The sequence below is a fragment of the Loxodonta africana genome, chromosome 3, assembly GCF_030014295.1.
Source record: "Loxodonta africana isolate mLoxAfr1 chromosome 3, mLoxAfr1.hap2, whole genome shotgun sequence".
Classification (NCBI taxonomy): domain Eukaryota; kingdom Metazoa; phylum Chordata; class Mammalia; order Proboscidea; family Elephantidae; genus Loxodonta; species Loxodonta africana.
The window spans coordinates 47416943-47443314 of NC_087344.1; the positions used below are offsets into that span (position 1 = coordinate 47416943).

Below are 26372 nucleotides of genomic sequence, written 5' to 3' on the forward strand. Positions count from 1 at the left end.
GACTTATGTGACCCTTTGGAATGGGTTTGTTTGATAAAGCAGATATTCCCCCAGAACACTTGGCACTCACCCAACAAACCAATGTTAAGCATTTCCTGAGAGTTGAGGACTTCTCTCTTTTTTTAATCATCTTGCTAAGAAACGCAGATACCTAACTATTCCTTTCTAATTGCTCCCAGCAGAAAACTTTTCCCCAGACCGACAAATGCAGCATGATTTTCTTCAGTTAAAGTAGCTCGGGCCCACCCCCAGTTGTATGGTATTGATGCTGGCGTGTGCGCTCTGTATACAATCAACTGGAAATCATTTAAGTCGAATGTTTCATCTGGCACTGTACATTTTCAAGGCATTTTTCAGACGATTGTTAAACAAATTAAATGGAGCAGCCCTGTTACGAGGTGTGTGGGGCACACAGTGCAGTGAGGTAATGTTTCAGGCAGGGCACTGGGAATTGGGACTTGAGAGTTTAATTCTCAGCTTGTGGAAGTCACCGTTTTACTGTGTCTTGAGTTCTCCTAGTGGAGTTTGGGGCTCATAAAATAATGTCATTTATTCAGAGTTTTCTAACAGAGTAATATCCTTTTATTAGTAGCTCTTAGGAAGGGCAATATGCTCTTTTAGATGAATATGTCATCGCTAAAAGTATGTGCTTAGGAAATAGAGCCCCATCCCGGAACAAAGTCACAAGAGTCTGACTAAAAGGTAACTATGTCTTTGGTTTTGAAGGAATAATTATCTTGATTCTCCTGACTCCAGGCCAGAAGTGAGGCTGTCAAAAATCTCTGAAGGGTATATTGTTGCCATATATAGCGTCTGCTCAGAAGGTCTCAAAGCATTTTCACATCTGCAATCTCAACTGAATTCCTTACTCCGTGATGGAAGAAGGGGGAGATAATAGTTCGGTTTCACAAATGCAGCGATGAAGGCACAGCCTCTCCCTGCCCCCGTTTCTCCATTATTCTCCCAAGTTTCCGTGTTAGTTTGCACAGTAATATAAAAGATGCCAGGTAGTTTGTATGTTTGTTTGTTTTTTATGTTTTAAGATCAAAAGAAACCAGGAGCTTTTAAAAGGTTTCACAAGGTGGCCTACAGCAGTCCTTTTCCCATTTAGAGCATTGGGGTATTACAAAAGAAGGGCTTTAATTGAGCAATCTAGTTTGGAAGAAAACCCACATTTTAATGGTCAGAGAAAGAGAGAGAAGGTGGGGGTAAGGGGGGATTTCAAACAAAGACACTATTTAAAAAGCCTAAAACTGTCTTCTGAAAGGCTTGAAATAATTTGTTGGGAAACTTCAGACCCTTTACTTTTTTCCTCCTCTCCCTAAATAAAAACCAGATTTGTTAAAAGGAAAAAGGATCCAGTATTGTTAATTGTATTTCAGAAAGTGCTAGAGAGGGAAATATCCCTGTAGTTTTAAACACTGTCCCAAGAGGGAAATGGGCAAATACACTGCTTCACATAAACAGTCACTATGTACCATAAATAAACCTTTAAAGAATGAATTCCAGACAGTTTTGTTTAATGCAGGATAAACTAAGAAAGGAAAGGACATGGCCCAGGGAATAGCTTGCGATCTGAGACCTTATGGCATATGGACAGGTATTCTTTCAACCGTAAGTTTTTGGAAGGCCTCGGCAGTTTTTTCTGGGGAGGTAGAAATAGACAGTTTCCTATTTTTATTAGGAACCTCTGAACACAGCATTGCTTTCTCCAGAACCCATTTTATTACAGGAAACTGTCTGCTACTTGAGTAAATAAGCATCAACTTTGTATACTAGTGTATTTGACCCGTCATTCTGTTACTACAAGAAAAAGCCCTTTTGATTCTTTCCTTCTTGTTGTTTATACTTTGGCTGACCAGCTCAACCTGAAGGTGGCAGAATAATTCACACCAACATGCTGTCTCTAGTACTTTTAATCAAGGGAGGCCCCAAAGCAGTAAATGAGTAGGTAAGGATAATTTTTACTTCAGGACCAGAATATTTCTTTGGTTCAGACAAAACATTTCACTCATCTAGAAAGGAGATAGTGTCAGTCCTGAGGGTTTTAACTGAGTAGAGGTTTCAAAGCCTTTGGTACTATGTGTGTTTGGTTGCAGTGAGGAAGTTGGGGTAAAAAGCTTTTTATCTCAAGCCTTTGTTTTGGTCTCATTTCCTCTTCTCTGAGAAGAAATTAATTTTCAGAGTCATACTGGCAAGACAAAGTGCTGAACTGATAGTCAGTACCCAGCTTTCCTAGCATATTTACTGTGTGGCTCTAAACAAAACAGCTAAGCCTTTAGTGCCACAGTGTGAAATCAGGCAAATAATGCCTGCTCACTTCGTTATCACTCACCAAGAGCTTTGGTGAGGCATGTATGAAGGAAGAGCAGAAAGTATTTCAGGAGAAATAATGTAATGCTCCATTCTAGTCTTCATGCTTTTCACCTAATAGGTAGTTAGTATTGTAAAAATGAACATGCTCAAGTCTTGACTCTACTAATAACTAGCCGCACCACTTTAGGTCATCCTCTTAACATTTCTTGTGTTTTATTTATTTAAAAAAAAATATGTTAGATTATATTAGCTAGAATATGCTCTTATATCTCTTAAATGTTTTCTTCTAGAGTTATTTAGTAGGAGTGAATTCCGAAAGCACCAAATCTTGTCTTTCTAGAGTCCCCTGCCATATTTGACATTGCTAACCTTCCTATTCTTGTTCTTTACTTCTGTCCTTTTTTGGTTCTTTTACTCTTATATTTGTTTCTTCTCTTTTTCACTGTTTTCTTTTACTCTATTCTTTCTTTCCCTAATCCATAGCTTTAAGAACTGTTTTTTCCTCTGTGAACTGTCTGGTCATATCACTTGTCCATTTTTCTATCAGGTTGTTGATTTTTTTTTATCTTGTCTAATTTTAGAAGCTCGTTATATAAGTTTGTCTTTGATGTAAGTGGCAAGTTTTTTTTTCCAGGTTTTCATCTCTTTAATATTTTTGTGTTTTTTAAATCATAGATAAGCTTTTCATTTTTATGTTGTCACATTTATCAATCTTCTGCCTTTTTGTATCTGAATTGTGAGTCACAGGAAAGTCTTTCTCACTCTCTGGTTTTAGAAAATGTTATCCATGTTTTCTTCTATTATACAGTTTCATTTTAATTAAGCATACTATTGTTCTAAAATAATTTAGGGCTACCTCTGAAAATATACACAAAAAATATTTAAAAATAAGTGAGAGAAAAGAGTGTTAGTAAATTACACATGAAATTTTAATATGTAGTAAAGTTATTTTAATTCAGTGGAGAATATATACACTTTTTTTTTTTTGACTTTTATTGAGCTTCAAGTAAACGTTTACAAATCAAGTCAGACTGTCACATATAAGTTTATATACACCTTACTCCATATTCCCACTTGCTCTCCCCCTAATGAGTTAGCCCTTCCAGTCTTTCCTTTCATGACAATTTTGCCAGCTTCCAACTCTCTCTATCCTCCCATCCCCACTCCAGACAGGAGATGCCAACACAGTCTCAAGTGTCCACCTGATACAAATAGCTCACTCTTCATCAGCATCTCTCTCCTACCCACTGTCCAGTCCCTTCCATGTTTGATGAGTTGTCTTCGGGAATGGTTCCCGTCCTGGGCCAACAGAAGGTTTGGGGACCATGACCTCCGGGATTCCTCTAGTCTCAGCCAGACCATTAAGTATGGTCTTTTTATGGGAATTTGGGGTCTGCATCCCACTGATCTCCTGCTCCCTCAGGGGTTCTCTGTTGTGCTTCCTGTCAGGGCAGTCATCGATTGTGGCCGGGCACCAACTAGTTCTTCTGGTCTCAGGATGATGTAAGTCTCTGGTTCATGTGGCCCTTTCTGTCTCTTGGGCTCATAGTTATCGTGTGACCTTGGTGTTCTTCATTCTCCTTTGATCCAGGTGGGTTGAGACCAATTGATGCTTCACAGATGGCAGCTTGTTAGCATTTAAGACCCCAGACACCACATTTCAAAGTGGGATGCAGAATGTTTTCATAATAGAATTATTTTGCCAATTGACTTAGAAGTCCCTTTAAACCATGGTCCCCAAACCCCCGCCCTTGCTCCGCTGACCTTTGAAGCATTCAGTTTATCCCGGAAACTTCTTTGCTTTTGGTCCAGTCCAGTTGATCTGACCTTCCGTGTATTGAGTATTGTCCTTCCTTTCACCTAAAGCAGTTCTTATCTATTAACTAATCAGTAAAAAAACCCTCTCCCACCCTCCCCCCACCCCTGTAACCACAAAAGTATGTGTTCTTCTCAGTTTATACTATTTCTCAAGATCTTATAATAGTGGTCTTATACAATATTTGTCCTTTTGCCTCTGACTAATTTCGCTCAGCATAATGCCTTCCAGATTCCTCCATGTTATGAAATGTTTCACAGATTCTTCACTGTTCTTTAGCGATGCGTAGTATTCCATTGTGTGAATATACCACAATTTATTTACCCATTCATCCGTTGATGGACACCTTGGTTGCTTCCAGCTTTTTGCTATTGTAAACAGAGCTGCAATAAACATGGGTGTGCATATATCTGTTTGTGTAAAGGCTCTTATTTCTCTAGGATATATTCCGAGGAGTGGGATTTCTGGGTTGTATGGTAGTTCTATTTCTAACTTTTTAAGATAATACCAGATAGATTTCCAAAGTGGTTGTACCATTTTACATTCCCACCAGCAGTGTATAAGAGTTCCAATCTCTCCGCAGCCTCTCCAACATTTATTATTTTGTGTTTTTTTGATTAATGCCAGCCTTGTTGGAGTGAGATGGAATCTCATCGTAGTTTTAATTTGCGTTTCTCTAATGGCTAATGATCGAGAGCATTTTCTCATGTATCTGTTAGCTGCCTGAATATCTTCTTTAGTGAAGTGCGTGTTCATATCCTTTGCCCACTTCTTGATTGGGTTGTTTGTCTTTTTGTGGTTCAGTTTTGACAGAATCATATGGATTTTAGAGATCAGGTGCTGGTCGGAGATGTCATAGCTGAAAATTCTTTCCCAGTCTGTAGGTGGTCTTTTTACTCTTTTGGTGAAGTCTTTAGATGAGCATAGGTGTTTGATTTTTAGGAGTTCCCAGTTATCTGGTTTCTCTTCGTCATTTTTACTAATGTTTTGTATTCTGTTTATGCCTTGTATTAGGGCTCCTGAGGTTGTCCCTATTTTTTCTTCCATGATCTTTATCGCTTTAGTCTTTATGTTTAGGTCTTTGATCCACTTGGAGTTAGTTTTTGTGCATGATGTGAGGTATGGGTCCTGTTTCATTTTTTTGCAAATGGATATCCAGTTATGCCAGCACCATTTGTTAAAAAGACTATCTTTTCCCCAATTAACTGACACTGGGCCTTTGTCAAATATCAGCTGCTCATATGTGGATGGATTTATATCTGGGTTCTCAATTCTGTTCCATTGGTCTATGTGCCTGTTGTTGTACCAGTACCAGGCTGTTTTGACTACTGTGGCTGTATAATAGGTTCTGAAATCAGGTGGAGTGAGGCCTCCCACTTTCTTCTTCTTTTTCAGTAACGCTTTACTTATCCGAGGCTTTATATACACTTTTTGATAAATGGTATTAGACTAACTAGATAACCATATGGAAACACGTAAAATCAGATTTATTCTTTGCACTCTGCTTAAGGATAAATTCCAACTGGATCTGAGATTTACTAACATTATTAGTGTGAAAAAGTATTTCACATTGAAAAAGGAGGAATATTTGGCATGCTCTCTAAAAACCTTGAAATATCAATTATGCTAAATAAAAATATAATCTGAAAATAGAGCATATCCAGCAAGTGTGGACTGTCCTGTAGCAAACCAAAACCAGCTGAGAACTACAAGAAAAGCTAGATAGAAAAAAATCTGCTAGAAGGCATTGAAAAATTACCAAGGCAGCTAGGACTTGAGGGTCCAGGATTTACAAGAAGAGGGAAATTCGATAGGGTTAGCCCAGCGTTTGATTCTGTGCTTTTATTCTTGAGGCATTTTCTAATTTGTAAGTGTTTGGGAGGAAGGTAGAGAAGCCAGGCAAAAAGCAGCTGCCAAAAGGCAGAAAATTTAAGTAAAGCTTTTGGCAGTCTCATGGGACTGGCAAGGCAAAAGTTAGACTGTTTCTACTAAGAGAGCTGGGACTGACCCCAATAGTGTAAGGCACATTTTTTCTTAAGGCATTTGCTAATTTCTAAGTGACCCAGTCTGAGAGAAGCACTTTTTGGCAGCCAAGAGGTTGAAGGGCTATAAGGAGTTTTCAGCACTCTTAGGGTTAAAAGTGAAAGAATGGCTTTGGTTTTCACTTGAGACTGCTGAAGGACTAAACTAGGTATTATAAAGACTGAAATAGACCAGGCCATGTAGAAAAAGCCCAAACCCCCTTGGATTAAGATATTATGCCTCTTACTTTAGCTGCTTACCAGAGTTAAATACTCATCCAAAGTCTCTACAAGTTTTCATACACAGTGTCTCATTCAATCACAAATTGCCAGATTTACAGAGAGATGAGACCAAGAGAAAAAACAGACGCTAGAGATCGACCCCCAGGTGATCCAGATGTTGCTATTATCAGACACAGAATTTAAAATAACAATAGTGTGTTTAAGAAATTTACTAGAAGACTATAATTTATTTTTTTAAAAAAGAATCAAATAATAAAGGAAGATTGTAGACCAGTTTTTTTCATGAACATAAAAGAAGAAAAATCTAAGCAAAATATCAGCAAATCAAATATAGCAATATATAAAAAGGACAGTATAATCAAATCGGGTTTATTCTAGGAATGCAAGGTTAGTTTAACACTTCCAAATCAATGGTGTGCTTTTTTTTGGTGTGAAATTAACAGGCTAATTCTAAAATTTACATAGTGATTAAAAAAAAATGCAGAGTAGCCAAGGTAATCCTTAAGAAAAAGAACAATATCAGAGGGCTTCACTCTATTAGATTTCAAGACTTATTATAAAGCTATAGTAATTATTGATTGATTGATAGATATTGATGGTATAGTATTGAGAAAAGGAAGACAAAATAAAATATTAAAGAGAATCTAGAAACAGACACATAAGTACAGTCACCTGATTTATGACAGAGTTTATACTGTACTGCAGTAGTGAAAAGGATGGCCTTTTCAATAAATATTACTGGGTCAATTAGATATCCATCTGGAAAAAATGAATCTTAGTCTCTACCTCACACCATAATTAAAAACAAGTCAAATAGAGTATAGATTTAAATCTGAAGAGTAGAACAGTGAAACTTATAAGTAAACATATGAGCATATCTTTATGACCTTGGTATAGATAGTAATTTTTAAAACAAGACAAAGAAAGCACTTACCGTAAGGAAAAGGTTGGTAAATTGGATTTCTTTAAACTGAAGAACTTCCGATCATCATTTAAAGAGTAGTAAGACAACTCACAGAATGGGAGAAGATATTTGCAATGTGTCGATTTGACAAACAGCTTGTATCCAGAATATGTAAGAAAAACTCTTAGAAAGCAATAAGAAAAAGACGACCCACTAGAAAAATGGGTAAAAGACTTGACAGAAATGGGCAAAAGACTTCACAGAAAAGGATGTCCAAATGGCCCATATCCATATTAAAAATTATGCCATCACATACCCATCAGACTATCTGTTTTTAAGAAAAGCTGTCTGTACTAAGTGTTGTTACGTGCACAGCAAAACGAAACACTGCCTGGTCCTGTGCCATCCTTACCATCGTTGTTATACTTGCGCTTATTGTTGAAGCCACTGTGTCAGTCTACCTTATTGAGGGTCTTCCTCTTTTCTGCTGACCCTGTACTTTGCCAAGCATGATGCCCTTCTCCAGAGACTGATCCCTCCTGACGACATGTCCAAAGTATGTAAGATGCAGTCTCGCCATCCTTGCTTCTAAGGAGCATTCTGGTTGTACTTCTTTCAAGACAGATTTGTTCATTCTTTTGGCAGTCTGTGGTATATTTCAATATTCTTCGCCAACACCACAATTCAAAGGCATCAATTCTTTTTCGGTCTTCCTTATTCATTGTCCAGCTTTCACATGCCTACGATGCGATTGAAAATACCATGGCTTGGGTCAGGCCCACCTTAGTCTTCAGTGTGACATCTTTGCTCTTCAACACTTTGAAGAGGTCCTTTGCAGCAGATTTACCCAACGCGATGCATCGTTTGATTTCTTGACTGCTGCTTCCATGGCTGTTGATTGTGGATCCAAGTAAAATGAAATCCTTGACAACTTCAGTCTTTCCCTGTTTATCATTATGTTGCTCATTGGTCCAGTTGTGAGGATTTTTGTTTTCTTTATGTTGAGGTGCAATCCATACTGAAGGCTGTGGTCTTTGATCTTCATTAGTAAGTGCTTCAAGTCCTCTTCACTTTCAGCAAGCAAGGTTGTGTCATCTGCATAACGCAGGTTGTTAATCAGTCTTCCTCCAATCCTGATGCCCCATTCTTCTTCATATAGTCCAGCTTCTTGGATTATTTGCTCAGCATACAGATTTAATAGGTATGGTGAAAGGATACAACCCTGATGCACACCTTTCCTGCCTTTAAGCCAATCAGTATCCCCTTTTTCTGTCCGAACAACTGCCTCTTGGTAAAGGTTCCTTCCTCATGAGCACAATTAAGTGTTCCGGAATTCCCATTCTTCCCAATGTTATCCATCATTTGTTATGATCCACACAGTCGAATGCCTTTGCATAGTCAGTAAAACACAGGTAAACATCCTTCTGGTATTCTCTACTTTCAGCCAGGATCCATCTGACATCAGCAATGATATCCGTGGTTCCACATCCTCTTCTGAATCTGGCCTGAATTTCTGGAGGTTCCCTGTGAATATACTGCTGCAGCCATTTTTGAATGATCTTCAGCAAAATTTTGCTTGCGTGTGATTTTAATGATATTGTTCTATAATTTCCACATTCAGTTGGATCACCTTTCTTGGGAATAGGCATAAATATGGATCTCTTCCAGTTGGCCAGGAAGCTGTCTTCCATATTTCTTGGCATAGACGAGGGAGCACCTCCAGTGCTGCATCCGTTTGTTGAAATATCTCAATTGATATTCCATCAATTCCTGGGGCCTTGTTTTTTGCCAATGCTTTCAGAGCAGCTTGGACTTCTTCCTTCAGTACCATCGGTTGCTGATCATATGCTACCTTTTGAAATGGTTGAACATCGACTAATTCTTTTTGGTGTAATGACTCTGTGTGTTCCTTCCACCTTCTTTTGATACTTCCTATGGCATTTAATATTTTCCCCACAGAATCCTTCACTATTGCAACTTGAAGCTTGAATTTTTTCTTAAGTTCTTTCAGCTTGAGAAATGCCCAGTGTGTTTTTCCCTTTTGGTTTTCTATCTCCAGCTCTTTGCACATGTCATTATAATACTTTCCTTTGTCTCCTCAAGCCGCCTTTTGAAATCTTCTGTTCAGTTCTTTTACTTCATTAATTGTTCTTTTGCTTTAGCTGCTCGACGTTTGAGAGCAAGTTTCAGAGTCTCCTCTGACATCCATCTTGGTCTTTTCTTTCTTTGCTGCCTTTTCAATGACCTCTTGCTTTCTTCATGTATGATGTCCTTGATGTCATTCCACAACTTGTCTGGTCTTTGGTCACTAGTGTTCAATGCGTCAAATCTATTCTTCAGATGGTCTCTAAATTCAGGTGGGATTTACTCAGGGTCATATTTTGGTTCACATAGACTTGCTCCAATTTTCTTCAGTTTCAGCTTGAACTTGCATATGAGCAGTTGATGGTTTGTCCCACAGTCGGCCCTGGCCTTGTTCTGACTGGTGATACTGAGCTTTTCCATCATCTCTTTCCACAGATGTAGTCAGTTTGATTTCTGTGTGTTCCATCTGACGAGGTCCATGTGTGTAGTCGCCGTTCATGTTGGTGAAAGAAGGTATTTGCAATGAAGAAGTCGTTGTTCTTGCAAAATTCTGTCATTCCCTCTCTGGCACTGTTTCTGTCACCAAGGCCGTATTTTCCAACTACTGATCCTTCTTCATTTCCAGCTTTTGCATTCCAATCACCAGTAATTATCAATGCATCTTGATTGCATGTTTGATCAATTTCAGACTGCAGCAGCTGATAAAAATCTTCTATTTTTCTTCATCTTTGACCTTAGTGGTTGGTGTGTAAATTTGAATAATAGTCGTATTAACTGGTCTTCCTTGTAGGCGTTTGGATGTTATCCTATCACTGACAGTGTTATTCTTCAGGATAGACCTTGAAATGTTCTTTTTGATGGTGAATGCAACACCATTCCTCTTCGAGTTGTCATTCCCAGAATAGTAGACTATATGGTTGTCTGATTCAAAATGGCCGATACCAGTCCATTTCAGATCTAATGTTGATGAGGATATGGAATAGCATGAAATTTCATATACTGCTGGAAGCAGCAGAAACTAGTTCTACCACTTTGGAAAAGTGTTTGACAGTGCATACTAAGGTTGAACATGTGCATTCTTTATGACTCAACAATTCCACTCTTAGGTATATATCCAAGAAAAATGCATACAAATATGTGCCAAAAGACATGTCCAAGAATGTTTAGCATTTTTCATAATAGCCAGAAATTTGAAACAATCTAAGTATTGAACACAACAAATCAGTTGTGTTTTTATTCCTACAATGGAATACTATAAAAACTATATAGCAATGAAAATCAGTATACTACAGTTGTATGCAATAACCTAACAAATATCACAAACTTAATGTCGACTATAAGATGTGGCCACAACAATGGGCTCAAGCATGACAGTGATCATGAGGATGGCACAGGACCAGGCAATATTTCATTCTGTTGTACATATGGTCACTATGAGTTGGAACCCACTCAATGGCACCTAACAACGACAACAAAGAAGAAGCTACACACAAAAAAGTACATACTAATGATTTCTTCATTACAAAATTCAAAGCAGGAAAAACTAATATATGATAGCAGAAGTCAGGATAGTGGTTGTCTTTGGGGAAGAGGGAAGGGGTAGTGATTGGGAGAAGGTGGTGGTTACATGGTTGTGTTCACTTTTGGAAAAAATCATCGAACTGCACATTTGATTAATATACTTTTCTGTACATGTGGTACACTTCAGTGAAAAATGAAACATAACAAACACACAGATACAAAGCAGACCAGAAGGGATTATGCTGTGACACTAACAGTGTTTATTTCTGTGTGATGGATGTGACTTTGGGTGATATATGTATTTTTTAATCTAATTTTTAGTTTTAATTATAGGGAAAAATCCTTATTTATAAATATAGAAACCTTGACCCTCATTGGCAAGTTAACATCACTTATAGCCCTGGAAGTGATGCTTAAAGTATGTCATTTTCTTTCTTCCTTAATTAGGCCCTAAAAAGTACCTTGGGATTTCCATTGATTCGGTTTGAAGACGCTGTGATTAACCTGGATCCATTTACTCGGGTACACCCCTATGAGACCAAGGAGTTTATCATCAATGATATCCTCAAACATTTCCAGGAGGTGAGCTTTGTAGTCGAATTTATGGTTGGAGCATAAGAAGAATGTGCTTGTTTTTGTTGTTCGGGAATTTTGGTTACTAAGGCATTGCTACTGAGAACCCAGTTAAACATTTCAGCTCTGTTTGTTGAGTTTTGGGGTCAGGTCACATCCCGTAAAAGCCATAAACATCATAAAAATTCTAAAACAGTGCATTTGACTTATGAGCTCTTAGTCTTATTCCTAAGAACTTGTCTCTGGGACTTCCACTGGATTAATCACGACTGTTAATGGTTAAGGAGCCCTGGTGGTGCAGTGGTTAAAGTATTCAACTGCTAACCAAAAGGTCAGGGGTTGGAATCCACCAGCCACTCCACAGAAGGAAGATGTGGCAGTCTGCTTCTGTAGAGATTTACGGTAGCCTTGGAAACCCTGTGGGGTCACTGAGTGGGAATTGACTCGATGGCAGTGGGTTGGGTTTTGGGTTAATGGGTTTTTTTGTTGTTGTTAAATTTTTTTTTTTATGCTTTAAGTGAAAGTTTACAATTCAAGTCAGTTTCTCATACAAAAACTTATACACACATTGTTATGTGACCCTAGTTGCTCTCCCTACAATGCGACAGCACACTCCTTCTCTCTACCCTGTATTTCCCGTGTCCATTCAACCAGCTCCTGTCCCCCTCTGCCTTCTCATCTCATGTGCAGACAGGAGCTGCCCACAGTCTCGTGTCTACTTGAGCTAAGAAGCACACTCCTCACCAGTACCATTTTATGTCTTATAGTCCAGTCTAATCTTTGTCTAAAGAGTTAGGTTTGAGCATGGTTTTAGTTTTGGGCTATCAGAGTCCGGGGGCCATAACCTCTGGGGTCCTTCCAGTCTCAATCAGACCATTAAAGTCTGGTCTTTTTACTAGAATTTGAGATCTGCGTCCCACTTTTCTTTTCTTCCATCAGGGATTCTCTGTCGTGTTCCCTGTCAGGGCAGTCATTGGTGGTAGCCAGGCATCATCTCGTTCTTCCGGTTTCAGGCTGATGGAGTCTCTGGTTTATGTGGCCCTTTCTTTCTCTTGGGCTCATGTTTTCCTTGTGTCTTTGGTGTTCTTCATTTTCCTTTGTTCCAAGTGGGTTGAGACCAAGTGATGCAAATTAGATGGCCACTTCCTAGCTTTTAAGACCCTAGATGCTACTTACCAAAATGAGATGCAGAATGTTTTCATAATACACTTTGTTATGCCAGTTGACCTAGAAGTCCCCTGAAACCATGGTTCCTAGACCCCCACCTCTGCTACTGTTTTCCTTGAATTGTTTGGTTGTGTTCAGGAAACTTCTAGCTTTTTGATAAGTCCAGTTGTGCTGACTGAGTTAATGGTTTAACTGATGCTTCAACGATAACAAAATACTGCGAACTCTTTATTTACCAGGCATGGGTCTACTTTCAGCAACCACACCAGTGTTCTTAGAGCCTATGAGATTCTGCCCTTAAGTTGAACGTGAAAATTTTTTGTATTAAGTTGTTCATTTTCCGTTTTGTATTTATTAGCCATACTGCAAAGACCAAAATAAATGGCCATGATCTTGAGTGAATAGATAGGTCAAGATGATAATGAAATTTATTAGCTATCAGAATTACAATACATCCTATTATTCTTTCCTCTTCTCTTCCTTCTTCTTTCCTTCTTCTGTTCTTCCCAACCTCCTTCCCTCCCTTCCTTCCTTCCTTCCAGCCTTCTTAATTGGCGATGTTTCTACCTAACTGTAAGGAGAGCGATAAAGCAGATATCACTGGGACCTGAAATTAGATAGAGGAGGTATAAAAAAGAGTGGAGGGTTGCTTGAAGAGTCTGCCTATACCCTCTTTATGCCCCAACCACTGCCTCCTCCACAGCTTATGGGCGGAATGACAAATCTGCCTCCCTCCCTCACCTTCCTTTTAAAATTCTTCTGCTGAAGATAAATTCTCTATTTGTAGGAATGATGGAAAGGAAGATATGATGTATATGCTAGTAAACATTTGTAAAGAATCTTCCCTGCTTCTAAGCCATTTTATTCTAAATGGCTTTGCAGAGTATTTATAAGAGTATTGACAGCAATCTCTGGGATGCGTGTATTGGGAGAAGTTTAGGTGGAGCCCGGGAAAGAGTAGAAGATGATTTTGCTGTTGGTAAGGATTAAAAAAAAGGAGCCCTGGTGTCGCAGTGGTTAAGCACTTGGCTGCCAACTTGAAGGTCGGTGGTTTGACCCCACCAGCCACTCCATGGCAGAAAGATGTGGCAGTTTGCTTGCATAAAGATTACAGCCTTGGAAATCCTATGGGGAAGTTCTACTCTGTCCTATAGGGTCGTTATGAGTCGGGATCTACTTGACAGCAATGGGTTTGGTTTACTGGGACAGATTAAAAGGCAATTGTCAGTGGTGATGGAAATGGAAGACAAGATTGATTGCTAACATTTTTGCTTGGGCCTGGTCTGTAAATCTAAACAAGTTCTGATTTGATTTTTCTCCCTCAATTTCATTTGATAGGAACTCCTCAGCCAGGCAGCTCGTATCCTGGGATCAGTGGATTTTCTCGGCAATCCCATGGGGCTCTTGAATGATGTTTCTGAAGGGGTTACTGGACTGATAAAGTATGGCAATGTTGGGGGTCTTATCAGAAATGTTACACATGGAGTATCAAACTCTGCTGCCAAGGTAAGGAAATTAACGTCACAAGTCCTCTACTTCGCTGTAAGCTCTTTTATTATGGTTACTAGGTTGTGAGAAATCACATTTATGGCCTTCCTTTCATTGCCCACATGCCCTGCCTTTCCCTCACCTCCAAGAACCTGTCACCAGGTCCACTGAGTCCCCCTCTGAAACATCTGTTCTTCCATCCTCTGTATTACCACTGCCTTTGTCCAGGCTGTAATTACGTTTTACTTCGGCCACTGCAGTAACCTCCTGATCCCTTGGACGTCGTCACATCTTCACACTGCCACCCAAATGAACTAACTTTTTACAAGATAGTATTTGATCATGCCATTCCGCTACCTAAAACCTACCAGTCATTCCCCACAGCCTAGAGGAGAAAGTCCAAACTAAATGCAGCCTTCTATAGTGAAGCAGCCCTTGAAGTCATGTGAACCCAGCAGCAGGAAGACAGTGGTATAATCCACAGGCCTCTTGCATTTGGTGGACATCCTGTTAGTTTGCAGTTTCTTTCTTGGCAGGAGCTGATTTTATTTGTGAAGCTTGAGAAGGTGAAAGAATCAGTTGTAGGATAATTGCTATTTGACATACAAAAAGCCTCTAGAGAGCTCCGCTTTCCTCCTTTTCCTTTCAGCTCAGCAAACTTTTCTTGCAGAGATTGAATTGTTCGCTGTAGAGAATTTGTTGTAGTGAGATCATAGGTGTACTTGTAACCGTAAGTCATGAGGATGTGAAAGTGACTTTACCGTGAGGAGACTTGAATGATGCTGCAGAGGAATTTATCTTGAAGAGTAAATAGGAAAGTAGATTTGAGTGTTTCTATTTTGCACGGTATTTTTATTCATAGTGTGTGAAAGCTAGGAATTTATTCCTGTTTTCCAAACTGTTTGATAGAGATGACAGTTATTTAGTCATATCAGTTTCTGCAATATTGTGGCCACAGCTTTATTGAACCAGGCCAATTAAGTTTGCTGCTGTTTGGTTTGTGGTTCATAATAAGCACAACTCTCGTTTTTAGAGAAAGGGTAAAAGAGGCAGAGAGACTGTCTAAACAGACTCAGGGTCAGAGTCTGATGGAGAGCACACAGTTGGGCCGTAGTTTCCCAGGCAGCCCTTGGGCCTTTACCCCCAAGGGCAACGTAAAACATCACCGGTAGCACAAAGGGTGGCACAGATTCCTCCTCCTTGTTCTTTTAGCTACTGAACTTCATATAAACAGATGCACTTAAACACTTATAGTTTTAAATGCCCAGTTTAAAATTTTTATTCAATTTTATTTAATTCTATTTAACAAAGGAATTCTTCTCGGTTTTATAATTTTTTCCTTTGTTTTTATACCCCTGGGCTTTCATTTAATTTGAAAAATGAATATACTTATAGTTTACTGAAAGGCCTTCCTCAACCTAGAATAGAAATACACCTATTTTATAGAATTATTATAAGAATAAAATGAGATGTGATGCTGTGAAAACTTTGAAAAATACAGATTGAACAAGAAAAGTTGGTTTTTGACCATTATATTTGCATCAGTGTAAAATGTTCAGACTTGAGCCGCCAGGAACCAGTATTGATGTTGAAATGAAAGCTAATGTACTCTACAAAGAAGAAGTGTCCCAGGCACTGAGAACAGGAGACTCAAACCCCATCTGAGCCAATCTGGCCATTATGAAGCCTCTATAGTTAACCTCTTGGATGAGAATAAAAAGAATTAAGTTCCCTGTGACATCTCAACAGATGAGATCTTATGTGGGTTTCTCAGAGTTTCTCCTGAAACATCGTGAGGAAAGGATTGGCCCCTTAGTTACTCTTCTTCATTTTTGAAAGTCTCACTTGTTTCTTGGTTTTCTGTTTTTCCCTGGAAATTGTCTTTGAAGGTTGAGGGTTAATATGAGACTATAACTTAAACAGAAAGAAAGGGCCTAGTACTCCTCACCCCCACCCTTATGCCCCATCCATGAAGGAAAAGGTAATGCATTTTATTAATGTCAAGCTTTCTATTGTCACTTGCATCACTTGCATAAGGGTATTGTTTTCCAAAGGAGTTCTGGTGGCACAATGGTTAAGCACGCGGCTGCTAACTGAAAGATTAGCAGTTCAAACCCACCAGCCACTCCGTGGGGAAAGATGTGGCAGTCTGCTTCTGTAAAGATTACGGCCTTGAAAACCCTATGGAGCAGTTCTACTGTGTCCTGTATGGTCACTATGAGTCAAAATTGACTTCATGGCAATGAGTTTTCTTCTGTTTTTAAGTCCTCTGGAATGGGAATCCTGTACCCAGTGTGTTGGGGGTCTAAGTTAGTCAGTGTTGGAGTCACAGGCTACTACTGAGGGTATAGTTTATTTTGATACAAAGGACCATAGATGTGTTATAAAAATTAGTCTGTATATCTTTAAGATGAGAAAGCAAAGAAACTTAAAATTACTACTTCACATTGAAATGGTAGCTCCAAAAGCTGAGTCTATCAACTAAATACCCATTCAGGTCATCTATGATTATGCATGTATGTGGTCGGGGTAAAGATCTCCATTTTCTTGTAATTTTGTGGGTTGAAATCAGACCTTTAATGTTGCTTTGGGGGAATGTTTTGTTTGCTTTTCTGTGTACATAAGAGGAGTTGAAGGAAGTGCAGATGACCACAATAATCAACCGTTCGCCTGTGGGAAGTATTCCTTTAAAGAGTGCCTGAGTTCTAGTGATTAAAGAGGGGGTCAGAGAAGAAGACAGTAGAACTGTACCTCGCTGAGCCCCGGCCAGCTGCACTTCGCTACAAAGCCCGGAGTAGGTTTTAACCTTGGTTCCATGGGTTTCGGGTGGAGTGGGTTGAGGAGGCACCATCAACGTATTGAAATTAATAAAAAAATATCGTATGTATGTATATATTTCTGGGTCAAGGGTTAAAAGTTTTTATTGGGTTCTCAGAGAGTTTCGGGCCCCCGAAATTGTAAAGCAGTATTGTAGAGGTAGGGTTGTGCACTGAGAGGAACTTGGGGCTGGTAGTCAAGAATGCCGGGTTCTAATCTCATTCCTACCTTTAAGTAATCTTTTTTTCTTTTGATGTTGAAGATTTTTAAAATTTTATTTATTCATTTTGTTTTAATCTGTGAAAAGGTGGTGGTAACTCCCCCTGTCCCAATGACATAAGGTGCAAAAGAGATAAAGTATGTGAAAACACAGTGAGAAGTTGAAAATGAATTCATTCTGTCACACAAGAAGGTAATAGACCTGCAGGGCTTAGTCATGTGTGGACAGATTTTGTGAATTATTCATAACACATTTTTAATTTCAAGTCTGTCATCATAATCACTCCTGGAATTTCTCTTTTCATCTTTTATTTATTTAATATTAGCCTTAAGGGAGTAGAACTAGCATATATGCCCTTTTATCACCTTTCTTTTCTCTTACCAAAAAAAAAAATCAAACTTGCCGTTGTGTCCATTTCAACTTACAGCGATTCTATAGGGCAGAGCAGAACTGCCCCATAGGGTTTCCAAGGCCATAAATCTTTACAGGAGCAGACCGCCACATCTTTTTCCTGGGGTGTGGCTGGTGGGTTCAAACTGGGCCTTTCAGTTAGCAGGCAAGTGTTTAACCACTGTCTGATATCCTCCAGTCCCCAGAAATCAGTTCATGGAGTCCAGATCTAGGGTGATACAATTGAGAGATTATCGCCAAGTTGGGAGCATCAGTCCCGTGTTCCCCTGCCTGGATCTTGGCAGAGTGACTCTAGCCCTAAGTGTATCCTCAAAAATCTGATGCTGTTTCTGGGATCATAGCTCAGGGAATCCTATCTAGGACTGTGAGGTCTTTAAAAAAGGACAGCATTTCAAATTCCAAAACTATGTCAGAGAAACAACTTTCTCTCTGGAGCATGAATGGCAAAAAAAAAAAAGACTTGTAGTTGTTTCTCACTTGAATATCTACAAAGCCCTTTGACCTCTTTCAAATCCAGAGCTTTGGGGAGATCTCCTATTGAACAAATTCTCTTTCTTTTATATACACTCTAATTTCCCTTATATCTGTGATTATTATATAATATTTTCCCTTATATCTGTGATTACTATACAATATTTTCATATACTTAAAAGAAAATTATATAGCTGTTCTCAAAAGAATAAAAGTTCCTTCAAACTAAGAAAACCTCGCATGGTAACAAGAGCGCAAATGGTCCCATTCTGTTTCTGCCCCTGTAGGAACTCACTGTTGTGCACAGCTGTCACCTGGGCTTCCTAAGGGAAGAAATCCAACAACATAATTTCTTCCAGCAAAGGAGAGGGCCACATTTGATCATCACTAATGGAACCTCTGCTCTGTTCTGTCCTACTTCCCATCTCTTATTTTGTCTCTTTACCAAGTCGGCATCGGAGGCTTTTGATTCTGGGTGCCTTTTTGATCCCAGGCATATTTTGACTCTATGTTTATGAATACAAATATCTTAATAATTTTCCCATTTTCAGCTGAAGTTATTTTTGTCAAGATCAGTCACCGTTTCTGGAAATTTGGATTTATTGTTCATTATTTGCTACATGTTAATTTTACTGATAACTTTTATAATTATATGGTAGGGTTTTTTTCCTTTCTCTTTTGCTTCGTTGCATTTATTTCTACCAAGCCCCAAGATCCTGGGTCAAATTCTGCAAATCTAAATTTTTTTCAAGAAGATAACGATTCTTCTGTTAGTTTTTAGTTAATAAATTTTGTTCTGTGTTTTAACCATTGTTTTATTATTTTACATCAGTTATGTTTGTTATGAATTGGAGAAAAACCTGTTAGATTTATGTTACTTCTTGGGACAAGCGGCGTTAGTAAGACGAAGGTATAGGAACAGGTTCAAAACATCCTGACTCATTATGGAATGCATACTAATATATATACATTTATTGCATACCTGCTGTTTGTCAAGCCTTGTAATAGACCTTTTATATACATTATCTCAGTTTTGCAAATCCAGAAATTAGAGAAGTAAAAATTTCAAGACCACCCAGCTAGAAATAGTAGGGGTGGATTTGAAATGAATCCGTACAGCTAATTCTAAAGTCCATGCTTTTCCCCCTGCATGATGTTTTTCCTTTGTGTGTGTAAAGCTTTATTCCAGGCACAACAGAATATAAAAAAAAAAGTAATTACTACTAGCTTCTTACCAGAGCTTATTATTTGACATCAAAAGAGGAAGACCCTCAACAAGATGAATTGACAGTGTGGCTGCAGTAATGGGCTCAAACATGGCAATGATTGTGGGGATGTTTCAAGACTGGGCGGTATTTCATTCTGTTGTACCTGGGGTCACTATGGGCAGGAACCGATTTGACAGCACCTAACAACAACAACGTTATTTGACATCACTTTGTTAGCCGGTAAGATGACTGCCATCAATTCACCTGTGTCACAGAGCAGGCCCTTGGGAAAGAGTAATGATCGTAGTCATTCTTGTGTTAGTTTTGGTCACAACCATCACCACCTCCTTTATGGGCAATGAGAACCTTGGTGATTTCAAACATAGTTTTATTCACGTGATCTCATTTAATCATCAAATAACCTGGTCAGTAGATAGGATAGGCATTATTAGCACCATTATATAAATGAAGAATTCGAGGCCCAGAGAGGTAAGGCAGCTTCCTCTAGGTCAGCCAGCGTATAACTGCAGAGCCAGAAACACTAGCTTCTCAGTTCTCAGTTTTAGTTCCATTTTTGAGATAGCTCTAACTACTAGATTTTTCCTAGACATTCCTCTATATATGAAAAAATTAAAATAACAAGAAAAACAAAAAATAAACCAAAAGCCCCATCTGGCCTCAGAATGAACTTTGATAGCTTTTAGGGAAACCGTCTGGAGATAAATACAAGAGAGATAAAGAGAAAGTGAGAATACAAACACACAGAGACACAAGGAGCCTGAGAGAAAGAGAGAGGCGCAAGAAATGCAGACCGTTGAGATAGTGCAGTGGAAAACCTAGCTAGGACTTTAGATGATATTTTGTTCCAGTTCTTTGGCCTCTATTTGGGACAGCAGTGTGTGCATAAGCCACTTCCCTTCCAAAGAACCTTTCACCAGCCTTTTGTGCCCAGGAAACCAGATCTGGGACATATCAATCCAGTGGAAGCTGCCTTCCCTGTCCCTGCACCCAGAGATGCTCAGCCAGCCCTGCCATTAGCCACCCTCCTATCATATAGACCAGACCGTGACCTTGCTGAGGTCGGTGGGGTCCATCTGCCTTTTGTTTAAGAAACAGCATTTGTTTGTGTGTGTTTTACGGGCAGTGTATTTATAAGTCTGAAACAAGACTAAAAGCACTGTTTATTCAAGGCGAAAGTTTTATCTTCACACAAAAGAACGCACTCAGTGAGTGCCTGCCTGAATTCTGAAGGGGAAAAAGCAATTTATGGCTCGTATCTGTTTTTGTCATTATGTATGACCGCTCCATTTTATAGTTGAGCTGATTATCCCCATAATAGCTTTTCCATGTACCTATAAGCAAGTACTAGGTGAATGCCTTCTTACAGGCCTTGGGTTTTTGTGTATTTAAGTTGGCACACAACTTTAGATTAAATAAAATTCACTTCAGACAGTGATCTATCCCTTGGAGAATGTAGGTTTTCTATTTTCAAAAAGACTTTGATTCTAAATAAGTCACCCGCGGGATTTATTTTCCAGCTAAGAGGAGGTACCTTCAAGTTGTTTGATATAGAGATATGATTCAAATTCTTGGCACCAGTTTTTGTTTTATTTTCCTCTGATAACCTTGAATACTAAAACAATATTCTTAGTCTTAGCTATCTTTGGTTAGAGGCAAATTTTAGATGCAGAATGACCCATCAATGACCCATTGTAACTTGGGCAAATCTCAAGTATCTGTGATGATCAGAAGTTTGTACTGGGGGAGCGGGGGTGATGACTTGAGAATTAATTGGGTGGCCAGTATTCACAGCTAGTCACCACCTGCCCTTTCAGCAGCTTTATTAAATGGGGTTGAGCCAGGTGAATGGGGTTGAACTTCTCTCCTTCCTTCCACCCTAAGCAGCCCAGCTGCCAGAAGTAAAGTAGCAGGGGGCAATATCATCACTGCAGTCCTATTTTGGGGCCAGGAAGACTGGGAAAGTTTAAAACTTGTTTTCATCTCCTAATAGTATTTTAGTTAAAAGTCAGGTCTTTAAGTTATCTGCTTAGACCTGAACATCTTATGTTTCAGAGGAATTCACTTTGTCTTCCAAAACTGCAGTATATGTGGTGGGAAAGTATGTTCAGTTACTAAATTGAAAAGACAGAATATATTTGTGTCCCCCAAAGAGTAGTGGTTTTCTAGCCTAGTGTAAACATGGTTACTAAAAGAATAACATGTTCAAGCCTTCCTAGGTTGGCTGGCCTCCCCCAGGGCTGAGCTAAGACATCCCTTTTCTGCATTTCAATATTCTTCATATCAGCTTGTGGCCTTTCTCAAAAAGGTGAGATGAACTGTAACCCATTTTTATAAACATCTGAAGGACAAACCAAATTCTAGCTCTTGGTGGTAAAAAGCCAAGACATTCTGTTGATAAGGTCCTTTCTATTTTCCTTTAGTTCTTTCTCTCCTATAGTAATTATCTCTATAAATCTCTCTTCATTTTGAAGAAAAGTTAAATCAAAGTGTTTTCTTAGAGAAGGAGGGAATTTTTTGGTTATGTAGGTAACGTAAACCAAACCCAAATCTGTTGCCATCTAGTCGATTCCGACTCATAGCGACCCCGTAGGACAGAGTAGAACTGCCCCTGTAGGGTTCTCAAGGAGCACCTGATGGTTAGCAGCCATAGCTCTTAACTACTACACCACCAGGGTTTCCTGTAGTTACTATTGAACAACTAACCAAAACCACTGGCATTGAGTCGATCGCAACTCATAGTGACCCTATAGGACAGAGCAGAACTACCCCCATAGGGTTTCTAAGGCTGTAAATCTTTACAGAAGCAGACTGCTACACCTTTCTGCCATAGAGCAACTCGCGGGTTCCAACCAATTGAATAACTAAAATCAACCAACCAGCCAACCCATTGCCGTCAAATCGATTCTGACTCATAGTGGTCCTATATGACAGAGTAGAACTGCCCCATAGGGTTTCCAAGGAAGGGCTGATAGATTCAAACTGCTGACCTTTTGGTTTGCAGCCAAACACTTAACCGCTGCGCCACCAGGGCCCCAGTTGAGTAACTACTGTGTGTCAAATACTGGGCTAGGGACTTTATATTATCTCATTTATCTTTCGTATTCAACAATCTAATGAAGAAAGTATTATCCTCATTTTACAAATGAGGAAAATGAGACTCAAAATGGTCAGTTAACCCACCTGAGGTTTCTTAGTGAATGTTGGAGCCAGGAGTTTTTTTTGGAAAAAGTTAATTTGGGGATCTGCCTGAATCTAAAGCCTATACTGCCCCCCGCCCCCCGCCCATGTAGCTTTTAGATGCTGAAAGACAAACCATTGGAAACAACACTTAAAAATAAAGCCCAAGCAGTTTTCCATTCAGTCTCAAATTTTAACTTCTCTGTGGTGGGCCTTGAAATTTTCCACCTGTAATTTCTAGGTTTTCTGAATTAATCTTTAGTTACTGACATTCCCTAATCTAATATAAAAGGGTTAAAATGGGAGAAAAGAATTGAAAGAGTTTGCTTTATCTAAAAAGAAAGTGTATAACGAGAGCATTTGGCTAAACTGACTGTACTTTCTCAGACACCTGAAGTGCCTGATCCAGCTGTATGATGTTCCGATTCAAACAGGGGTTTGCAGCACCTGGGCCTTCTCGCCTGCTCCATGGGGAGTCGACCAGAGTGTTAACGGTAATCTTCACACTTTCCCAAGAGCCATCTTCCTCTACATGTATATGTGTAATTGTAATTTCTTTAAGCTATTTCCTGAACATTGCTACTTTAACCATTCGTCATCAATTAGGATGCCATTTGAAAATAATAATGCAAAGAGCTTGGCTGCTAACCAAAAGGTCGGCAGTTCGAATCCACCAGCTGCTCCTGGGAAATCCTATGGGGCAGCTCTGCTGTGTCCTATAAGGTCACTATGAATTGGAATCGACTCGATGGCAGTGGTTTTGTTTTTTTTTTGGGTGAACAATTAGGATGCCACATAAAAATATTTGGTTTTCAACACAGAGTATATGAAATTAGGGGGAGTTGGCCTTCCTACTATCAAATGACTTCAGAAAATAAACAAATTCTTCCCAGTAGTCCTTTTCTTGCCATGACCTCTTCCTGGTTGGCTTCTTAGATTTTGTAGAGTTTTTTGTCCCTCTAAATTCTATTAGCAGATTGGCTTTCAGATGCCTAGTGAATCCATTACTCAAGGTAGGAAGCCAGATGGAAATCACTGGGGATAGTGTGTTGTTCCTGAAAGTTTTAGGGTTAGTTCTATTGACTTGTTCTATGGTTTACTTCTTAGAGGGAAGGAGAAATAAGATTAATTTATTAGAGTTTAATCACTCCCTCGTTGGAATAATACTACTAGTACTTTATATTTGTCTTACTTTTTAGTGTTGATAAAGCATTTGTGTATCTTGATCTTTTCTATAAACCTGAAACCAGGCAGTTATTATTATCACTACTACCATTTTGTGGATGAAGAAACTGAGGCACAGTGGAAATAAATGACTTGCCTAAAACAGTCAAACAAAGTAATAGAGCTTGGGTTTTCTTCCTATGTTTCCTGACTTCTAGAACATATCAGACTTGGGTTATCTCCTGTCATTGTTGTCTATAAGCTTTTTTAACATGTCCTTCCGGGGGGGGGAGGGTGGGGGGGGCAGGGGTGTCCAGAGAACAGAGGTGGAGAAAAGGGTATCTTTCTCTTTTTGAGGTTTATTGAGTCATTCATTAACCACGTGGGACTGTTTATGGAGGATATTTGGGAATCATATATTTGGGAACTCACAAAGAAACAATGTATGATGGGAACAATTCTTGGAGCAGAGTTTTTGTGGTGTGGAGAGTGGTAGGGAGAAAAAAAATTAGGCTTATATCATGGTATTACATTAAATATTTTCTGTGTGATGGAGGGCAGGAGGGATCACTCATAAAAGAGACCACAGAAGAAAAAAAGAGGTACCTGCAGAAGTGGGTGAGAGTCTGGTGTTTCCCTGGGTTTCCTCATAGCCAGACGATGGCAAGTCCGGGGCTAGCTCTTAAGGGAGGTTCACCAGAAGAGGGCTTCCTCTCCATGTCCAAAGTGGTAACTTGGAGGCACAGTTGGTCAGTAAATAATATAGCAAAGTTACACCATGCTTACCTCGAACAGGAGATGGGAATGTGGCTTATTCTTTTCTACTAAACACCACAGGGGAGGCCCGCCTGTTCCATTCTGAAGAACAAGGAAGTTTCCTAGTTAGGCACATGAGATCATGCTGTAGAAATATAGAGAAGAAAAGGACGTTGACCTTCCGGGTCCTATTTCTTCTCATCCTCTCCTCTGTCGCTTGTACCTGCTGCAGCTCTGACATATAGTGGGAGCTTCTTAGATACTGACCTGGATCTAATGAGGCCAGGCATCTATTTCTGGAGCAGGCCCAGGCTCGGCTTATGGCATCAGGAAGCCTTGGGAAACCATTACAGAGGAAAGAAGGGAAAACCCAGCCCCTCTGAATCTAACGAATTAAAATAGCATGTATGGGAAATGTCTGTTTGCTTTATTAGAGAAAAATACTTAAGTAAACGTTCCCTGCAAGCTGTGAATTTGAATTTATATAATAACACTTTGGTTTGAAAGCAGTAACTTTCGGTGCTTTCACTGAAATGCAAATTAAGCAGAGTACATCTCCAAACACAGCCGGTTGTTTCAGCCTTGTTGTCACTGTAATGTGTCAAAGCAGGACAGTGTGGCCAGAGGGATTGTTTTCTCTTTACTGGCAATTTAAAAATTGAGAAGAATATTGCCAAAGTTAGTTGTAAAAGAAGAGGTACTAATGGCTCCTTGTAGTATAGAAATTTGACCTTTAACATGCTCCTGTTATTGTTTGATCTTCACAAACTTATACATGGAAGAGTGCAAGTATTATCCCCATTTGACAGGTAAAGAAATTGAGTCACAGTGAAGGTAATTGACTTCTGGAGAGTCAAACTAGGAACTTATAGAAGAGGATGGGAGCCCAGGGCTCTTTTACAGCCCAGGTTCTTTCCCATAGACCACATTTCTGCTCTAGAAAGACCTTTCCTACCCTCAGGAATTAAAGCACTTGCATGTCACAAGACGGTTTAATCTTGCATCGTTGCAGTGGGGCCACAGGGCATGTGTGATAATCACTTCCTTTTTAGTGAGGGAATTAAGTCACACGGGTTAAATGGTTTTGCCAAGACCATGTGGTCAGTGTTGGAACAAGGGTTAGTGCCCACTCCTAAGCCCACTCTTTTTCCCTCCAGACTAAGCCTTCTCAGAGGAGGTGCATGGAACATTCTGGGATTGGGAGACAGCTGTGAAAAATCTTACTTCCAAGGGAGACCCTCACTTTCCTGGCACCCACGATGGGTTGTGTGAATGGTTGGTTCTAAAATCCCAACTGGACAAGCAAATCTGCAGTCACACAATCACTGAGAAACAAGCAAAAGGGGCAAGAAAAAAAAAGTTGCCAATGAGTCGTTTTCAACTCATGGCGACCCCATGTTATGCATAGTAGAACTGTGCTCCATAGGGTTTTCATGGCTGTGACCTTTGAGACGCAGATTGCCAGGCCTCTGGATGGGTTTGAACCGCACACCTTTCATTGAGCACCCAAGCACTTAACTGTTTGTGCCACCCAAATAAACAAAAGCTAAAACAAACCCGTTGCTGTCCATTGAGTCAACTCCGACTCATAATGACCCTATAGGACAGAATAGACTGCCCCGTAGGGTACCAAGGTTGTAATTTTTACAGAAGCAGATTGCTACGTCTTTCTACCGTGGGATAGCCCTTGAGTTTCAACTACCTGCCTTTCGATTAACAGCTGAGCACATAACGACTGCGCCACCAGGGTTCCTTTTTGTGCCACCCAGGGACTCCTAAAGGGGCAAAGCCAGATAAATTCAACAGCCTGTGTTTTGAAAATGTTACCTATCTTTTGGATTTTGTGTCCAATAGCATCAGCAAGTTAAGTCTTAGGATTGCTACAAAATGGTTGTTTAAAAATAGATCAGCAAGACAAATTGAAGAGCTCTGGTGGCACAGTGGTTAAGCTAACTTTAGTTTTATTAAAATAAAATTAAGTTCTCACCTTTTG

The 26372-nt window shown here is 39.5% G+C and overlaps 1 protein-coding gene across 17 annotated transcripts in view; it reads left to right on the forward strand.

Annotated features, from left to right (window-relative positions):
• Positions 1–26372, forward strand: part of VPS13D (vacuolar protein sorting 13 homolog D) — a 273955-nt gene that overhangs the window by 151502 nt on the left and 96081 nt on the right. For 13 of the 17 annotated variants that reach the window (XM_064281295.1, XM_064281302.1, XM_064281297.1 and 10 more), the window contains 2 exons: positions 11354–11488; positions 13985–14152. In XM_064281295.1, the coding sequence (XP_064137365.1) occupies positions 11354–11488; positions 13985–14152 (303 nt within the window). The other 4 variants (XM_064281305.1, XM_064281308.1, XM_064281307.1 and 1 more) reach the window with 4 other exon arrangements.